The sequence below is a fragment of the Eretmochelys imbricata genome, chromosome 9 (genome assembly GCF_965152235.1).
Source record: "Eretmochelys imbricata isolate rEreImb1 chromosome 9, rEreImb1.hap1, whole genome shotgun sequence".
Lineage (NCBI taxonomy): Eukaryota > Metazoa > Chordata > Testudines > Cheloniidae > Eretmochelys > Eretmochelys imbricata.
The window spans coordinates 37,586,540-37,605,035 of record NC_135580.1 but is presented as its reverse complement, the minus strand read 5'-3'; the positions used below and the strand labels follow the sequence as shown (position 1 = coordinate 37,605,035).

Here is an 18,496-nt window from a genome sequence, read left to right as displayed (position 1 = left end):
GTCACCCTCAATGAGCAGCAGCAGCTAGGTCGGCAGGAGAGCCTCTCTCGCTGACATAGAGTTGTCCACACCGGCACTTCTGTCGGTGTAACTTATGCCACTCAGAGGGGTGTTTTCTTCATATCCCTGAGCGACATAAGTTTTACCAACAAAAGTGCTAGTGTGGACATAGCCTTAGTTTCAAAAAAGGGAGGTGTCATTCCTCTGTGTGTATATCAGAGGCCCTGTTGCTAAATGGAATCATTTTCCCTCTTGTTTGGGGTGTTGATAGCATTATTGTCTATATGGCACTACTGGTGTGCAATGAGTAAAACATCTAACACTCCTTGAAAATGTTTCTTGCCTTAATCGACCTTCAAGATAGTAATCTAAGGGCCTGATACTGTGAGGTGTGGAGCACCCTCAATTCTCCCTGAAGCCAGTGGTAGTTGGGGGTGCTCAATACCACTCTGGAAATGCTCAGCAACACCTTCTTGGATTAGACCCTAACTTATTTGTTGGTTCAATAATAGGTGCAATCTTATCTGGGATTTATTTGTTCTGTGTTTGTACAGCACCTAGCACAATGGGGTCCTGGTCCATGACAGGGCATGCTAGGCACTATCACTATAAAAATAATAAATAGTGATATTAATATTAAATCCTGCAGTCCTTACTCACTTGTTTGTCAAGAAAATTTCCCTGTTTTTTTGTCTATTTCAACTGTTTGAGTACAGTAACTCCATTCTAATTACACAAGTTTAATTCTTAGAGATACTAGTAATAAAATACTTGAAAGTACTTTTAAGAAATTATAGATTCAATAAAATACTTGCTCTCAATCACAGAGTCATCTCATTTAATTCCATATCTGATATTTTTTTACTAGGAACATTTAGAACAACTACACTTATTAGAATGCCGTAAGACAAAATTTGTGGTCTTACTATTGAATTGCATATAGCACGTGTATTGCTTACAGTGGAACAAATAAAACATGTCCCTTGTTTTAGAGAAAATATGGTTTGGTGGCAGACGTACACAGAACATATATAGTGCTTGTCAGCTGAAGATCACAAATGTTTTACAAAAGTGGGTAAGTGTACTTAGCCCTGTTCTCTAAATAGGAAAACTGCACCAAAAAGAGATGGTACACCCCGGGTCACACAGCCATGAATAGAAACTACTCTGCTTCTTTCCAGTCCCATGCTCTAACCACTGGACCAACATCATCCCCACAATGAAGAAATGAATGGAGATACACAGATTGATATTTGGTTCCTGTACATCAACCCTCTTCTTTGGGAAATTAATCAGATTAATTAAACAGACTAAAAATATCCTCCTGAAGGTTATCTAGCAACCAAAATTAATCCATCTTGGAGCTCATCTAGCCTATGCTACCCTTTAGATCATGTGTAACCACTTCAAAGCTCATGCATCAAGTCAGTAATTGTAACATTGCATCTAAATATTTAAGCTAGAGGCTGGTAGTCGCGTGTCCCATCTACAGTCAGCATCTGTCCTCTAATTCCATTACAGTACAAAGCAAAAATGTTTCCCAAAACTCACAAACAGGAAAAGCATCATACGGCTATAGAAGCAGCAACAGCTTCGGCTTTCTAGTTACTGAGTGGGGCTTTTGTGTTAAGATCTTTCTTTTCTTTAAACTCCCCCCACAAAAAGAGGGGTGGTGGCAGAAATTGCACTAATGTGAGCCTCAGGCCAAAAAAGAAAAAAGAAAAAAAAAGTGTGGGGGGGGGGGGGGGGAAGAGGAGGAGAGTTTGATCCAAGATGAAAGTAAGAAGGAAATAAAGGAGGCAATTTAGTCTGCTGCAGCCTGAATTGCTCACTCAGAGAAGCCAAGGGTAGGGATGACTAGGGCTCTTTGGAATAGTGCGCATGACTGGGGAAGAATCCATTGTGACCATGCCTGGGGCCAATTCCACTGGGTAGGAGAACAGAGGGTCCCATTTAAGCACTAAGCAGACTGTGTCACCCAGTGCAGCAGCAGCAGCCGTGTCTCCCAACCAGCACAACCCTGCTCCTGATCCAGCACTGAGAAAGGCTGAGAAAGAACTCTATGCTGCTGCACCCATCAGTTGAACTTTAAAACCACCTAACTTTCACTCACAAAACAACAGCCATCTCATGAAGTAGGGAGCCATCAAATTAGCCAACACAGCGTTTCACACATAGATTAAAAGGTACATGCAACTCCTCCTTATAAATCAGTTTTTCCAAAAATATAATGTATAAAGGCACATAAAAGTTTCTCTTCAAAGCTCCTTATTTATGGACTAAGCCTTTATTCGAAGTATATAATATGCCTATATGCATATAATATATAATATCTATACCATCTATATCTATACCAATCTACATCTATATACCTATATCGATCTCTCAAGATACATTAGTATCAATTGTTACATATAATTGGCCTAGACAACAGAAAGCTTGGGGGGACTTGAGCCCCCTCAAAATTTAGGGATTGCATTAATAAATAAAAGAAACACTGAAACAGAAGGTCATTTATCTCACTTTACTTAAAGTAGACAAATTTACAAAACTACTGATTAAAGATGTATTCAACAGCTATTATTTTATTATTTTTAACTCTAGCCCTTCCCCCCAGTAAAAAGTTGCCTAACCCTTTGTATATTTAGAAGAAGATATAGCTATGTCAACCATAAAATCATAGGACAGGAAGGGCCCTCGAGAAGCCATCTAGTCCAGTCCCCTGCATGCATGGTAGGACTAAGTATTAATGTAGGGGGTGGGGGGGGGGTCAAGATCTAAGTATCTATAATCGAAATAGAAATAGAGCTAGATATAGATATGATTTATTTCTATATTACAGATTTGAGTTTATGTTACGATTATTTATGTGGTGTTTACATCTATGTGATAAATATAGTATATCACATGGCTTGGCCATTTGTCAAGCACTTTTGCGCACTTTATCAGCACTCTTCCTCTCGTCCAACTCTCCCAGGGCTACTTCTAACATCACAAATCTCTGAGCAGCTTTAAACAGCTGCCATCAAAACCAAAACGTTGTTTCTTTCTTTCCTTCAAATGAGGAATTCCCCCCCACCTCCAGAAATCATACAAGACTGAGGTGCAAAATGGATCAGAGATGAGCTAAAAGTCTGATATCTTCTAACTGAACAGAGTGCTAGCTTTGGAAAGGGGAGATTGCTAGCTCTCCAGAGGGAAGCATCATTTGTTTGCAGCTCTATTATAGGTAATTCTAAAGGTTTCTGGAGATGATTAGTCAGATTTTTTTTCTCTCTGAATCCTGCACTTATGGTATTAAGGTAACCTGGCTCTGTGGGGCCAGGGCTATGAAAAATAGTAATAGCATTGTATAAAACTCTTCAAAACATTCCTAAAAGAGTTCCCCCCACCCTGCAAAGTATATACCACTACCATACAGAATATATGATGGTGTGGTGCAGTGGTAAGCTTTGATTGGCACTTGTTTGTGACAACCCATATAAATCACATGCGGCTTCACCATTTGTGAACAACAAACCCAGCCCAAACTCATGACAATAAACCCTATAACCCATACCGCCATGTATTCTCTATCTAGACCTCTGTATGAGGACAAGTCCTGCTTTCCTTATTCACAGTCCTCAGATTTAAGTCAATGGGATACCTTCAAGCATGACCCTGCAGCACTGAAGTTACTGGGAGCTTTAGCAATTACTTCAATGGGAGCAGAATCAGGCTATGTGAATATAGAGAGTGGGATCTGATGATGTTTTTAACCTTAAATACAGATTCTGGGTGAAATCATTGCCCTGCTGATATCAGTGAGTTTTGAAACAGAATCTTGATTACTGGCTGGATATGTAAAGGAGCAGTGCATTTTAAATTATATTCTCCAAAAAATGTTCTCTATAATATCCTGCCCGCACTAATATTTGTGCTAACAAATCTCTTCTTGATCTCACCCTTTCCAGCATCTCTGCCACTCCTAAAATAATATTAAGTGGCAGAAGGACACAAGGGAGGATGGGAGGATGACTTATTATAATGAAGAGTTTCATTTCCATGTGATAACCAACTCTTACCAGGAACTTAAGAGACACATTTTAAAAGCCCTGATCCTGCAAAGAGTTGTGTGGCCTTGACTTCCAGTGAAGCCCTTGTACCCAATCCTGCACCATTTAAATTAACGGGAGTTTTGCCATCAGCTTCGTTGGTAGTAGGCACCATGGGTCATTAATTTCAGTGGAAGCTCAAGGAGTTCAGAGTTCAATACCTTTCAAGAGGCAAGCAGCACCATCTCAGCATCAAGCCTTTCTACCCAAATAATCTAAGAGAACTTCACTTTTAAAAATATCAGTATTAAATATTGACAGTAATGACAACAGCACTGGCAGTGGGGATTTATTTTCCCAAAAGATCCCTCCATTTCCTTTGAGATCCAGGTTGTTAGTACTCCCTGAGTCTGTGAAATATCACTGAAACTTTGGCCCAGGCCAATACTGGGGCTAAAGCCTAAGCTTCAAGCAGCAGAGAGGGAAAGAGCACCAAAAGAATTTTGAGCTAGAGTTGAGTTGTGGGGTTTTGTTTTTTTAATCAAATGGTGATCTCCATCCATGTAATAGTTGCTGTTGACTGGATCAGGGAAACTAGCGAGGCTTCCTGTTTTATCTTTTGTTAAATATTAGTGCTCAGCCAGCTAAGATAAACTCTCTGAACATATTTGCCCAGATTTTCAAAAATGATGAGTGATTTGGGGAACTTCCATTTTGGTGTGCCCAATTTGAGCCACACTGAAGATTTTCAAAAGTGTGTGGCACTTTCTGAAAAGTAGGCACCTTTAAATTGTCTCAAGCTGGGCACTCAAAACCCCTAGCCACCCAAAACAGACAGTTTTTTTTCAAAATCTTGGACACTGATTTTAGCCATTGCTTGCCCAATCCCTGCCTGAAGGAATTACTGGATAAAATTCTGCACTCTCCATTATAAAGGAAGTTAGAATGGTCCCTTCTGGCCTTAAAATGTATGAATCCCCTAGTATTTTTGGTGTGTATGTATGTACACACACAGAGAGAGAAGATGAAGCTTCACTGAAAGCCCTAGTAACACTGAGTTAGAGTCTAGTTTAGGGGTTTTTTGTTTTGTTTTTACAATACAGAGGGATACTATAGTTTTAAAGAATAGCAGTTGTCCTTCTTGAATGGCAGTCGGCATCTCTAGATGTCTAGAAAGACTAGAAACATTTTGTAGGTGAAAATAGCCACTTTTTCCACGGTGGAGAGTCCATAAAACTGCTCGAAGCATCAGCTATTGGGGCTCATTGAATAATTCATCCCTCATTGCAAGCCCATAATGTCTTTTCTCGGCCTTTTGTGGGGCTGTTTTCTCTTCTTTTCTCCTTGAATTATAAAAAGGTTGCCTTCTTTTGTTCACATCAAGCTGCTGCTAGCTGAAGCTTTGTCTGTGCAAAGCTAAAGTGTGAGTTTCAATGGACTCTCCCCTCTTTGTTTTCCAAGTTCATCTCCAAGTGTAGATTGTGTATAGAAGGCCTTCTTTGTAAAAGCTGGAAAAGTTGTACAAATGTTTGACCAGCTCATTTGGTACTTTTGTCTCCTCTTCTTCAGCGCCTATGCATGTGCAGAACAAGCTCTGGAGGAGGAGTGCTAGGACCTTCTAGCAACAAGTCCCACAGCACTGGCAACAGACTCTCTATCTCCCTACCAAGCCCAGGCCTGGAATACTAGGCACAACAACAACAACCTGCAGAGAGTTGTATCGTTTTCCTCTTTCTTGTTCAGGTTTCGATTTCATTGCATCGACTTCCCAGCACCTCACACAGGCTTTTCAGGAGGCAATAATAAAAACCTAGCCTTGAAATATATGCAAACCTCAAGCCACTGAGCTGGGTTTCTATTTTTCTCCAGCTCAAATTGCTATTTATTTTTAGACTTCTTGTTTGGTTGGGTTTTATTTTGAAGAAGACTCTTTTCTTTCCTCCCCATGTTCTCCTAGTGCCTAACTTCCAATTCCCAGGAACCAGAACTATTTCAAATGATTCACAACAATAGCGGGCTAGAACTGGGAAAATTTTCAGCAGCATGCAAAACTGCCCTAGAAGGAAATTCTCTGCCTGAGATGGACTTGGAAATTACAAGAACTCTTGGTTTTATTCTCGCAGGGTCCGATCCTGCCAGGTTTATTCAAGCAAAAACTCCCTCACTTGAAGCCAATGAGCCAGAGCAAAGATTGCAGGCTCGGGCCCCAAATCGAGAGACTCGCTCCCCTTTGAAAAGTGATTTCAATGTGAATGATGAAAGTCACAATAGCGGTTCGGTTGAAGAACGGGCTGGGGCTGGGTTTGACCTGCTGGCCACAAGATTGCACACCCCGAATATACTTTTTCTTTAACACCAAGCCCCCCAAACGAGCTACTTCGATCAGAGAAAGCGCCGCCTCCAGCGGCCAGCCAGAGTACCTGGCCAAGCGTGGGAGAGCTGAACGCCAGCGCTAACCCGGCGCTCGGGGCCCGATGACTTTAGCTCCTCGCGCTGCGCTCTGCACCGTGCGATTAGGGCATATCTGTAACGGGGGGCTGTCTCTGCGATCTCCTTCCCGGGATTGTTTAAAGTTTCCCTTGCTGCTGAAAATCCCAAACAAAGGAACCAACTCTCTCTCCCTACCTCCGACTCCCTCTTGAATATGAACTGCACCAATCCGTTAATTTAAAGCGGCCGTTGGATGGGATTTAAAATCGCGTGGGATTTCGATGCATGTGGGAATTTCCCTTTGGGCTTTGGAGAACTTGCGCTAATCAGGATTGGGCTCGTGTGCACCTGTCTCTTGTGCGCCCTCTAACATGATCCTTGCAGAGTCCGGGGGAAGAGAATGCCATCGGGTCGGTGAAACGCAACTAAGGCTAGGGGCCATGTGCAGCGAGGACACGACTCCTATGGGCATGGGGCGGGGGGGAGCAATGAAAGGAAAAGCAACTCAGGTGGGCTGGGAGCTTCTCCTCTACAAGTGCATCGCCTGCCTTCCTGGGGACCCTCAGCAGGCTGCGAGCCTGGGGAGCAAAGGATGCCTGGAGAGAAGCGGCCCCCCTTTGATCTCGCTGCCATCTGCAGAAAGGTGCCAACAGCTCTCACGCCTAAGGCCAGCTTTTACCACCACCACGAGAAGGCCTCGTAAAACCCCTAGCCGGGCCCGGACCAGCCACTTCCGACACACTTTCTCCGAAGCCACCAGCCTCTAATGAGAGCGAGAGACTAACCCGGCCGGGACAACAAACAGGGGCGAGATAACCTACAGATCTGACCTCCCGGCCAACAAGGTTCCCAGGGTCAAGAGGGAAACAAAGAGCGCACGTGAACCCCGCTCCATTGGGCTGGGTTTAATGACACCTCAAGCAGGCACCTGCCTTCAGCGCTGCCGGACCGGGCCCCCGCCCCAGCAGCTAACATGTGTGCGCCTCGCCCCACGTCCTTCCCTGACTGCCAAGGAGCAAAGCCCGATCCGGAAGCTGCAAACAAGATCCCCACTTCGCTCAGCGTCTGGGGGGAGCGATTGGCTTTACCTCGTTCGCTGAGGATCCCATCAATGCTATGCTTGGTCTTCTTGTCACTCTCTTCCGCTTCTTTCCTTTCCAGTTCGGCCTCCTCCTCTTCTCCTTTCCCGAATTTACTTCTCAGAATGCGGCTGATGGAGCTCACTTCAAGGAAAAACGAAGAGCTGTAAAGCAGCGGCGCTTTGCTGGCTTTAAAACAACCTCTCGCTCTGGGGACCTCGGCAGTGACTGCCCCTCCGCTGCACCCTCATCCCTGGAGAACTGCTGCCCCAACACCAGCGCACATCCAGAGACGTGCTGGCTTGATCCTTGGCAATTCAGCCCGCTACGGTGCATTGATTTTTTACATCCCCCCTGGTTAAATTCAGGGGCTTCACTGCCTGTGAGGTTAGTGTCTATAAATCCTTATATTCCCGATGGGTTTTTTTTTAAGGGGTGGAACATATACTGCAAGATATTTTTGTTTTCTCCAAGCTAGTAAAGTCTGCTGACCAGAAAGCATTACAAGGGAAATTACAACAAAATGACCCAGAGAGCAAACTATTTAGGAGGCCTCAGACTGCAGGGTTTCGATTTCCACGCCGGAATACTTGCCTATTGTAACAAAACCAAGCAAGAAAACAAGCCAGAGGAGAAAAGAAAAGCAGCCTTGGTTCATTTATTTGTTTCCAGATTCCAATCTGCAAAACAAACCCATGCTCTGAACTATCTCCTTGGCACAAGCTGGGGAGGGCGGGGGCGAGGGGAGGGGGGTAAAGGAATGCAGTTGCTTCTTAATTAAAAACAAACTGCCCCACACCAGTGTAGAAATCCGCCCCGGGATTCATATGTTTAACTTGTACCCGCGGTTAATGCCGATCGTTTTATGAAGTTAGGAAAGTGCCTAGGCCGGACCGCTTGTCGCCTCTTGCAAACAGCACGGGGGCAGCTACTGGGTTCTAGCTTTAGATTCCCTTTCAGAAATGATGCTCATCACTGAACGCTTTCCTCCATCCTCTGCCTGCAGTAGACCCACAGGATACACTGCTTGCCCAACCGCCCACCCCAAACACACGCTTTGCATAAGAACCCAGATCTCATACCCCTAGGGGGGATGATGTCTGTTTATTAAATATTTGATGGCTCTGGAAGACGACTCTGGATAAAGGTGGCCTCTCCATATGGCATCAATCAATAGCGCGTGAGTGGCTGTGCTGAGCCCGCTGAACGGAAATAGGAATAGACCCCAGTACCTGAGGGAACTGTGTTTCGATCGCAGACCCCGTCTTTGAGCAGTTTGTCCCGGATCTCCCAGCTGAACATGCCGGCATTCTCCCTCTTGTATTCCTCGATTTTCTTCTCAACATCCGGCGTTGTCACCTGCTTTAATACAAAAACCGGGCGGACACCAAGTTTGTACAGTTTGGATTTAATGCAGAAGGATCACAGCAAGACGCGAAGGTTAAATTCTGCCGCGTTAATCCGGAGTAACTCCTTTAACCTGACTGGAGTCGCTCCGGATTTACATCCCGTTATAATTAAAGGCACGTTATAATTAAGGGCCTTTGGAAAGCCTCTCATAATTATCAACGTCCTTCTGCTTTTAAAACTGGCTCAGGACTGCCAGATACATACAACGACCCCGATCCTATAGTCCCCAGAACGGCAAAATTCCCTAAGAAGTCCATTAGGGTTGCACTCGCATGAGAATTGAAGGATCGGGCCCATAGTAATTAAAACCTAAAGTGATGTAGTAATAACTTTTGTGTATCTGTACAGAGGGTGGTGAGCAAAGAAATGTCCACAGAGAAGATGAAAATGGCAGTAAACGTATTGTCAGTGACAGTGTAATGATCGGGAAAAGAGATTAAACTGTGCTAAAGTATAACTCAAACTACAAGTACAGACCCAACCTCGGAAATTTAGGAACAACAGAAAATAAGTCTAATAACAACAATGTAGATTTTTCTAAATATCATAAACAAACACTGACAAACGCACTGTTCTGAAATTTTGCTCGGATGTCCTAAACAACGAAAATAACGTTCAATTAAAAACCCTGCAAGAAATAATTTTCCAGATAATATGCCTGTAAAATAGATAAAGTAATTTATTCTAATGTTTGGTATAAAAGTTTAATAATCCCAGCTTTAAAGGAGCAGAAAAGGAGAAAGAAAGAAAGAAAGAAAGAAAGAAAAGTTTTTTGGGGGGGATATATATAATAATACAAACAAGTTAACAATCGCCCAAGGATCTATATTTGCCTGTATACACACTCTTTGGGTGTATGTATGTGTAAATATAAGTAGCGTTCGGGCAGACAACTAGGATATTAGCTGGAGATACATTGATAGAGCTGTACAGCAGCATGCTAAAAAAACCACTCCAGAATATAGGACCCGATCCTGTAAACTCTCCCGCCCGCTAGTAATCCTGACTCAATGGCTAGACCAACTGACTCCACCTGGACTGCTTGCATGCTCCATCTGGAAAGTGCTCAACCCCTAAGAAGCTCCCATAGGTTTTGATGGTGGGTATGTAGGGACCATTCGGAGGTGAATAAGAGCTTGCAGGATCGGGCCTTATTTCTTTGATTCATTTCCGAAGTTTTTAAAATATTTTATGGGACAGAGAAGTTCTAGAAATAGGGTGGGGAGGAGGCGGGGGGGGGCTACACACAACACTTTGCATCTCCATGCACACACTGTGTGGAGGAGTGTGTTGATTTCGAAGGTGTTTACATGGGCACAGGCAATTACGCAGCCGCTGATTATATTTTGTCTCTTGCATTAAATACAGCAGACTCTTTCTCCCCAGATGCTGCAGCCTGTAAATCCTTAGTCAGAACCAGGCTTGTGTGAGGTTTACTAGCCCCAGTAAGGCTTTGTCCAAATGAGCATCCTTCCCCAAACCACAACAAAAGCGCAGCGTGCCCTCCTGCCTCCCCCGGGCCCATCCTGCAAGGGGCTGAACTTCAGCTCTCACTGAAATCGACGGGAGGGGAAGAGGCTCAGCACCTAGCAGGGCCAGGCCCTAAACATAGTCACCACTGCGTTGCTGATCTCCTCACCTTGGGCTTGCTGCCCCCGATGGCCCCCGGCCGGATGGAGCCAGTCTCCTGGTACCTGCAGAGGATTTTGGAGACGCAGCCGTGGGACACGCGCAGCTGGCGAGAGATGACACAGGGCCTGATCCCGTGATGGGCCATCTCCACTATCTTGTGTCGGATATGGTTGGGCAAAGGCCTGCCATTAATAAAAACTCCACCGAGCTGATTGACTCTGCCCTGGCCTAAAGGAGTTGACACTAGAAAGGAGGGGGAAATGGAGTTACTTGTTGTGTGTGTTTTCAAGTCAACCCGACTTTCTCTGTGCGCGCACACTCCCCTATCCACATACACACAAACATGTACACGAGTTCATCCGCTCCCATCCTTGCGCCAGTTTAGTACTAGGTTGCCTGGCTGGACAGATCTGTGATAGTTAGAAACCCTGGGAGTGCCTGACAGCTGAGTGTCAACAGGTTAAATAATGTTTCAGACTTATCAACAGAGCGTCTTCAGAGAAGGGAAATATTACGTGCTAGTGGGAACCTATTTCCAGAAGCAACTTCAGGAGCCAGATGACACATCTTATTCGCATGTTAGTTACATAGGTACCACTCGGCCCCTCCAGTCAGAGGGGGAACTGAGAGCCCTGACCATTTCGGGGTTTTGTGAATCCATCCATCTAATCTATCTGTAAAACAGACTGCAGGAGAAAACCAGAGTAAAAATTTCACCTGTTACACTCCATCATTTACGATTGGAAAGACTTTTATTACCTGCTTTAATTAGCCGCTACTAATGGGCTCCTGGTAGAAGTGAAAAGGGGGGGAAATATAAAACTTCAAGAAGAATCTTTTAAAGGGTTTGGACTGTGTAATTCCAACATGTTTCTTGTTATTATTCTTCCATGACTCTAAAATTGGGTCCGTGGTGTCTCTTTTTCTTTTAGTTTAACCCCTCATCGCTCGCCCCTTGAACCGTTTTTACAGAAACGTTAATAAGGAACAAAAGTTTGAGAGACTCTACTCCAGGAGGATAGGGGAAGTGAACTGATGTCTAAAAGTCCGTTTCAATTTTTTAAAGTATTGCCGTCCTTAAATTTGCTGAGAATCGGAAGAGATTTAGAGCCGGATATTGCAGTCCTTATTCAGGCTAACTTCCCATTGGTATCAGTGGGAGTTTTGTCTGAGTAAGGGGTGCAGGATCGTGTCCCAAGATTAAGACGACAGAACCCCTAACACTCAACGGGATCTCCCCCCAAAGTTGTTCTGGGGCTCTAATTTGCAATGCTGCCTTCTTCAAAGCAGAATCCGTGGAGAACGTTAATGCAAATAATGCATGTTATATGTGTGTGCATAAATTGTGAGGGAGTCCTTTTGTGCACTCACTTTTCCATGTTGTTAAAGAGGTTTTTTCTTGCTCTAACCTTGTGCAGTTGCAGTTCTAATTTGTGTTTTAATCTAAGTAACTAGTGCACAGCATTGGATGAAAAAAAAATGTTTTTCAACAACACACACACGAGTTTGAACACCCCTCCCCCCCCCAGGTTTGAACACACACACACAGAGACACACACGGGTTTGAAAATTCATCATACAGCTAGAGAGCATTCCTACCTTCTAATGGAAATCCGCTGCGAGGGTAGTTCTGCCCGGGAGCTGGTCGCATCATTCTTGGGACAGCTCCTGCTAGAGTTGTCATGTTGTATACAGCTTTACTTTAATATTATATCCAGGAGAATGCTGATATACGAGAGATCAGCTCTGGTAATAGATCCCACTGAAAAAGGAAAAGTCCTGGAAAAAAGGGATGGGGGAGTTGTGGGGGGGGGGACTTGCTCTCCCTTTGTCAATAAGACGTGGTATCCCAAAGCAAAGGGGAGAGAGAGACAAAAAGGAGAAAGGGAAACAAAGTTTGGGGCGAGGAAGGGAAACTTGCATACAAGTCGCAGGAAAGAGCTCGGGCGGCTGCTGACCACTGTGTGAAGATGAGCGCACTTTGATATGAAAAGGGGGAGGGGGTGCCAGGAATGATTTCTTCCTGTTGTTGATACAGAGTGAAAGGAACTCCGCTCTGGAGTATTTATTAGTTCTTTCCCCCAAAGCTTCATCAGGATCTCTGAGCTGCGATTGGCCAGCAGGGAGACTGTCCCGTCTGGAGAAGACAGGAGCTGATTGGATGAAATCTGCAACTTTCTCTTCTCATCATTACAATCGAGGCCTCAATCTAGGAGTGTGACCCAGGCATTGCCTCTTCCCTTGATAAAGTGTCCTTTCATAGAATGGCTGGACAGGAGAAAATGCAGAAGCAGGGGAGAAAGCAGCCTTCAGTGAGGAAACTGTTCATTCCTTTTACAACTGTCTTGGCACAATGCCACTTGAAGGAGATTACAATAAGGAAGCAACCAGACACTTGCATTTCTTGAAGTCGGTCTCTCTGGTCACCTTTCCTTTCCTGGGGGATTGTACGTACGGCTGTGTGCTGTCCTGGTCAAACAGCCTGCGAGAAATTAAAGGGGAAGTTGTGTTTCTATTGATACAGTTCTTTGTCTGCCTATTTCCATCAGCACATCTTCTCTGAGATTGTGCGAAGGGGGAATAAAACTGTCCTCTCTCTCCTTCTCTCTCTCTCTCTCTCTCGCTTTCTCTTTTCACTGAAATCGGTAGCAATGGAGAATAAAATCTCTGGAGCAAACGGTGCTATCCAGTTTTCAGGCAGAAGTCTCCATTGTTCCCACTGGGAATTTCTGCTTTAAAAACGGATGGCAAGATGTGGCCCTATATTATATATTGGTGTGTGTGTGTGTGTTAAAGCAAGTCTTGCTAACAAACATTTGTTCCCAGGAATTTATTGTAGTATTCAAACTAAACTGCTGGAAAAATAAAAGAAGTAAAGTCTGACTAGGAGCTGAAGTGACCACAGCAGGATATGACGCCAGGAGTGTTGTAAAGACTGTCTGTCCTTAAAGAAGGTACTATTGTGCATGTCCTTTTATTTATAACTTGGTAAGTGCCAGCAAACTCGCCTCCTTTACACTCTGAAGTGCCAGCCCGGCTTTGCACAGTGCTCTTTATTTGCAATAGTCTATTCAGTAACTGTCACTCTCGAGCCTCAAGTTATTCAAGACCTTAATCAATCAAAAGGATGAGAATCGTTCAGGTTTTCCCCCCTTTGAAATAAAGGAAACAATGAGTTCTAGGCTTAAAGTTTCCCCTTCCCCTTTACGATTTTGGGAATTTTTCTGTTGCTGATTCCGTTCTCTTTGGGGATTAATGTTAGTTTAAAAATGTATAACTAATAAACTGAATCAGCCCGCAAAAAAAATAAACAAACAACGAAGAAGTCACAGGTCTCAGACTTTACTCAGTGAAAACTAAAGGGCACTGTAAAAAAGAATTTTAGACAGCAAAATAAAGGTAGTTTAGAGTGGAAGATCTGACGAAAGATCCCTGCATTGATGCTACCATAATTTAAAAATAGACAGTAATTTAAACTAGAGTCACACAAATGCCATAACGATTAGTTATCTGCCTCCTAGATGTTTACGAGGTTCCGGGCCGTTGATTCTGATCTCTCCGACCCTGCATATCAGAAAGAAAATAAAAGAAACTAGATCACTTTTAAAATACAGCATATAAAAATGATTCAGCCCCTCTGGACTCCGACATTTGGGAACAGAGCCGGTAGGAAAACCTTTGTTTTTTTAAAGACAGAAAACAGGTTACTAACAAAAGTTTGTATACTTAAAAACTATTTTATATATTTTTCTACTATCAGAGTGTCTTAATTATTATTTATACCTAAAATAGTGAGAGGAAAACTGCAGCTGCATCTGAAAAAAACCTGGAGAAATGCTGTTTATCAAATTATTCTGTTTTTATAGCTATTTATATTCCCCGTACATTACAATACTGACTTGTGGTCATGTTTTTAATGCACACGGTAATATAAAGATGTTTTAACATTGAAACGTACAGCTTGTCTAGAAAGTTTCCAGAAGTTTAATTTAGGCCACATGATTTGCCATTTAATTTTAGCTTCCTAAAATGAATATGTGGGAAATATATTGTTTGGTTTTTAAAGTTGAATCGTGCTTGAAAAAAAATCTAGAGCTAAAAGTGTGTGCATGCGGATTTCAGATACCCAATAGCAAATAGCTTACAAAATTTCATAACCTACACGGTTTCAATGTAGTGACCTCACCAACAGTTGTACATTACAGAGCCCTGAAACCGGAAAATGCAGACAGATATTATTGCCACATTGCTGAAGTACAGCACAATCATTTTGACACCTGAATCTGGAACCGAAGTGTGTAGTATGATATAGGAATCCATGTAGACACGATATAATATGGTACCACTCTCTGTTTTAGAAATAAGACGGTGGTAACTCACGGAGAGTTGCTGCACTGCAATGATAGGTGTTACATGAGTGAACTACATCGTTTCATTTCCCCACAGTATGTATTTTTCCTTTTGGCACTGCCCTGTGAGTGTATATATGGATTTAGCGGTAACTCCTGATAGCTTTACAGCTGTTATCCGGAGATAGGTTGACTCCCAAGCCCTCTTGGGCCGGGATGCATTTGCTGAAAGTCATTGCTTCCGTAAAATCTACAATGATCGGGGCCGATTTCGCTCACGTTGAAGGGATTTTTGCCATTGATTTCAAAGCCAGTAGGGTTAGACCCCAGAAGTGTTCATTTCCATTTACCTCACACAACTCTCGCCCATGATTTTGTGTTCATGTAGAAACTAGCTCAAGTCACTACCCTTCTGGGAGTGCAAAATGGCTTGGCTGAAGGGGTTATTTGGCCGAACACATTGCTAGTAAATCGCTCGATGTTCTCTCTCTGCCGATAACTAACATAATCTCTTTTCCTCTACAACAGTCGCTGCCTTTTCTGGCTTAGAGTAGAACGGGCAGACTAAACTGGGCTTGATACCCAGCCACTTCAGGGACCACAGGATAAAACCCTTCTCTCATCTTCCCTGCCTAGCCAGGCCCCATCGCCGGGGCACCTTATGGAGCCTTTCCTAGCAAGGAAGCCAGTTGTTGCTGTTGTGGTTGTGTCCGCTGCAGTAAATTGGGCCTCTGTACCAGAAACATTAGCCCCCTCCTCTCCGCCATGTCAGGGCTCCCTTTAAGTGAGTCCGAGCCCAAGAGTTACATAAAGCAGAGAGAGGCTGGCTGGAGTCGGAGCTCCTAATTGGAAAACTAGTACCCTTTAGGGCCCACAGGCGGAAAAAGTGAACTCCGGAGAGCAACACCGCCCCAAGCCTGCCTGCAGTTTGAAACCTCTGCAAGCTCAAGTCCCGTCAGTGTTTTCCAAGAAACAGATTTATTTTCTCGAGGGGGGGGGGCGAGCATGTTATAGATATTATTTCCTTTTGCACCTCAGAGTCATATATGGCTGTATATTTTCCCATGGTAAGGAGCACACCCAATCTTCCTAGATCAGGCATGGAAAATTGTTGAATATACATGTCTTTCTTATTCACTCAGAGGCTTCTTTCACGGCACACAATTCAGCGGGTTCATGGGGATTCAGAATTGCCCCACAAACCAGAACGTGAGGGAATAGAAAGGGGGAAAGGAATAACAAGACGCTCCATTCATGCGAAGTAAAGGCAGTACGGCATTTCAAGGGTAATGTCTCTTTACTTGCTACAGTTCCTCCCGGGTGGCATTTTTCATTCAGAAATAATATGGTCAGCATAAAATGTGGAGCCTCCCGCTCGCTCATATAGCACGTAACAACCGTTTGCTTTGTAGGAGGGGAATGAAAATGTTTCATTGACTCGGGGCCCGATCCTGCGGCCACTGAACTCCATGGCAGTTGCTCCAGGGTTTGAACGGGGACAGGATCGGGCCCTCCCGGACATTTCTATAATCGCCAGGTTCTATCCTGCTTCCCAGTCAGGACAATATAAAAATGCCCGTTGACTCGAATGGGGCAGGATCAAATCTACAAAGTCTGAAAATGATTTTTAAAAACCACTTGCCCTGGGAGTTTGGCCTGAATTTGCAGTTTCTGGGCCGTGGATATCAATGTCACAAAAGTCGAAATAGTCCCTCATCTTCTCACGCACAGGCACTGTTAAAATTCCAGGCAAAATGATTAGACATGAATGCCTACCCCCCCATATTAGAGTCTTTAGTCCAGCAGAGAGGATTTCACGGTTTTCTAGTGGAAATAGCTAAAAATACTCCTGCTAATTACAAAGCCCTTCCAGGCCAGGTGCACTTTTAATTGGATTAGTAAATGCTCTATATTAAACCTGCAGCACATCAAATGGGCAGTGAAAATTAGAGCTATTAGGAACAGAGGCAATTATTTATGAATGATAACAGTACTGTTTTCTCTTCTATTACAAAAAATCAATTATAATGTTTTCGGGGCTCTCCAAATGCAGTGTGAATTGCTATTATTCTTATTTATCATGAAGATTATTTAGCCTGAATTCACCACACAACTACTTTCACGGCAAAATTTATCTTAAGTGTAAATTAATTTTGGACCATGTTTTGGAGAAAGAAAGAAAGAAAGAAAGAAGTCCGTTAGGTAGCTTTCATTCTTCACTTTGTGTTTAGCTGATACGTTTGACAATATATTTGATTGGAAAGCAGGCAATGGTGTCTAGAGACAAATTCACATGTGGAGTTGTAGTTCTAAATTGCCCATAAAGGAGCAAGACATCTTGCTGTCCGGATGATTTTGAATCCGGCCACTTTTTTCACAAAAAGGAATTTGATGGTTTCTACCTTACCTGGTGCCTGAAGATTTTGTTGTTGCTGCTGGTTTTGTCGGTCGACTTTTAGTAGGGAAAGAGTCCTGTGCCCCTTCCGTCCCCCCCCCCCCCATGCCTGTTGTTTTGTTCTTTTTCTGTATCTAGAAATAACAGACAAAATAAAAGAAAGCATAATTCTGGGCACAGGGGGTGCTTTGTTTCCAGCTAGGGAATTTCTGCTTTGGAAGTTTGTAACCATATATCTTGGATAAAGGATGCACCGTTTTCTTGATTTGAGGATGTTCCAAACCAGGTGTTGAGGATTTTCTGTGGTTAGCTAAGGAGAAGCAAAGGTTCACAGAGGAAAGGATGCACTTTAATCTTGGACATTATTCTGGTACATTAAGAAGTAGAAGCCCAGATTGAAAGTGTTTGTTTATTGGTAAAGGGTATACATTTTACTCGATAGGATTGTATCTTTGTGCTGTAACAAATCAGATGCAAGCTCAGTTGAACAACTATCGACCATTTTGGAACAGAATTAAGGACACGTTACTGCAAGCTATAAAACCTTACTGAAGATAAACTTCAAAGAGAGACCAGTAATTTGGGATTCGTATTGTAAGAATGTTCAAAATTTCTTAGGCTTAGACTTTGGACTACATATTTTTCCATCACATATAAATAAAACGTAGAATATCCATAGATAGATAGATGGTGTAATGTGGAGTGAAAACTTCTACAATCTACTAGCAAATTTCACTAACAAACGAGCTAAAACTATTCATAATCCAAACTCTTCCCTTAAAAAAAAGGGGCAGCAAATTGTGTGCAACAAGTGTTGCTATTAACAAATAAAAAGAGAAAGCAATTTACAGCAAGATTTTTACGCTCTTACTCGCATGCGAGTAGGAACTTACTTTACAAATGGGCTCATTGATATCTTCTTGTGGAGTAAAGTATTATTCCAGGTAGTTAAATGTGGCAGAATCTGGTCCTTAGTGAAAAATAACAAATGAAAGGTCCTTAGGGAAAGATGATTGCTTTCCTATGCAAAAGGTAATGATTAGTGACTATTGGATGAGATAGGAAATGTAGGACTTCCCTCTGGTTCTAGAATTAGGCAATTGCCATAGCAAATACACGCGCACCAGGGTATCTGCATTTTATAGGCTTTAGACAGTAACACCATAA

The 18,496-nt window shown here is 43.2% G+C and overlaps 1 protein-coding gene across 4 annotated transcripts in view; it reads right to left on the bottom strand.

Annotated features, from left to right (window-relative positions):
- Nucleotides 1–12,269, bottom strand: part of PAX3 (paired box 3) — a 113,645-nt gene extending 101,376 nt beyond the window's left edge. For 2 of the 4 annotated variants that reach the window (XM_077826131.1, XM_077826133.1), the window contains exons 1-4: nt 12,185–12,269; nt 10,593–10,828; nt 8,776–8,905; nt 7,553–7,687 (exon numbers count right to left, since the gene is read on the bottom strand). In XM_077826131.1, coding sequence (XP_077682257.1) covers nt 7,553–7,687; nt 8,776–8,905; nt 10,593–10,828; nt 12,185–12,269 — 586 coding nt within the window. Of the gene's footprint in view, nt 1–1,609; nt 1,619–7,552; nt 7,688–8,775; nt 8,906–10,592; nt 10,829–12,184 lie in introns of all 4 variants that reach the window. The other 2 variants (XM_077826130.1, XM_077826132.1) reach the window with 2 other exon arrangements.
- Between the last annotated feature and the right edge of the window lie 6,227 nt (nt 12,270–18,496).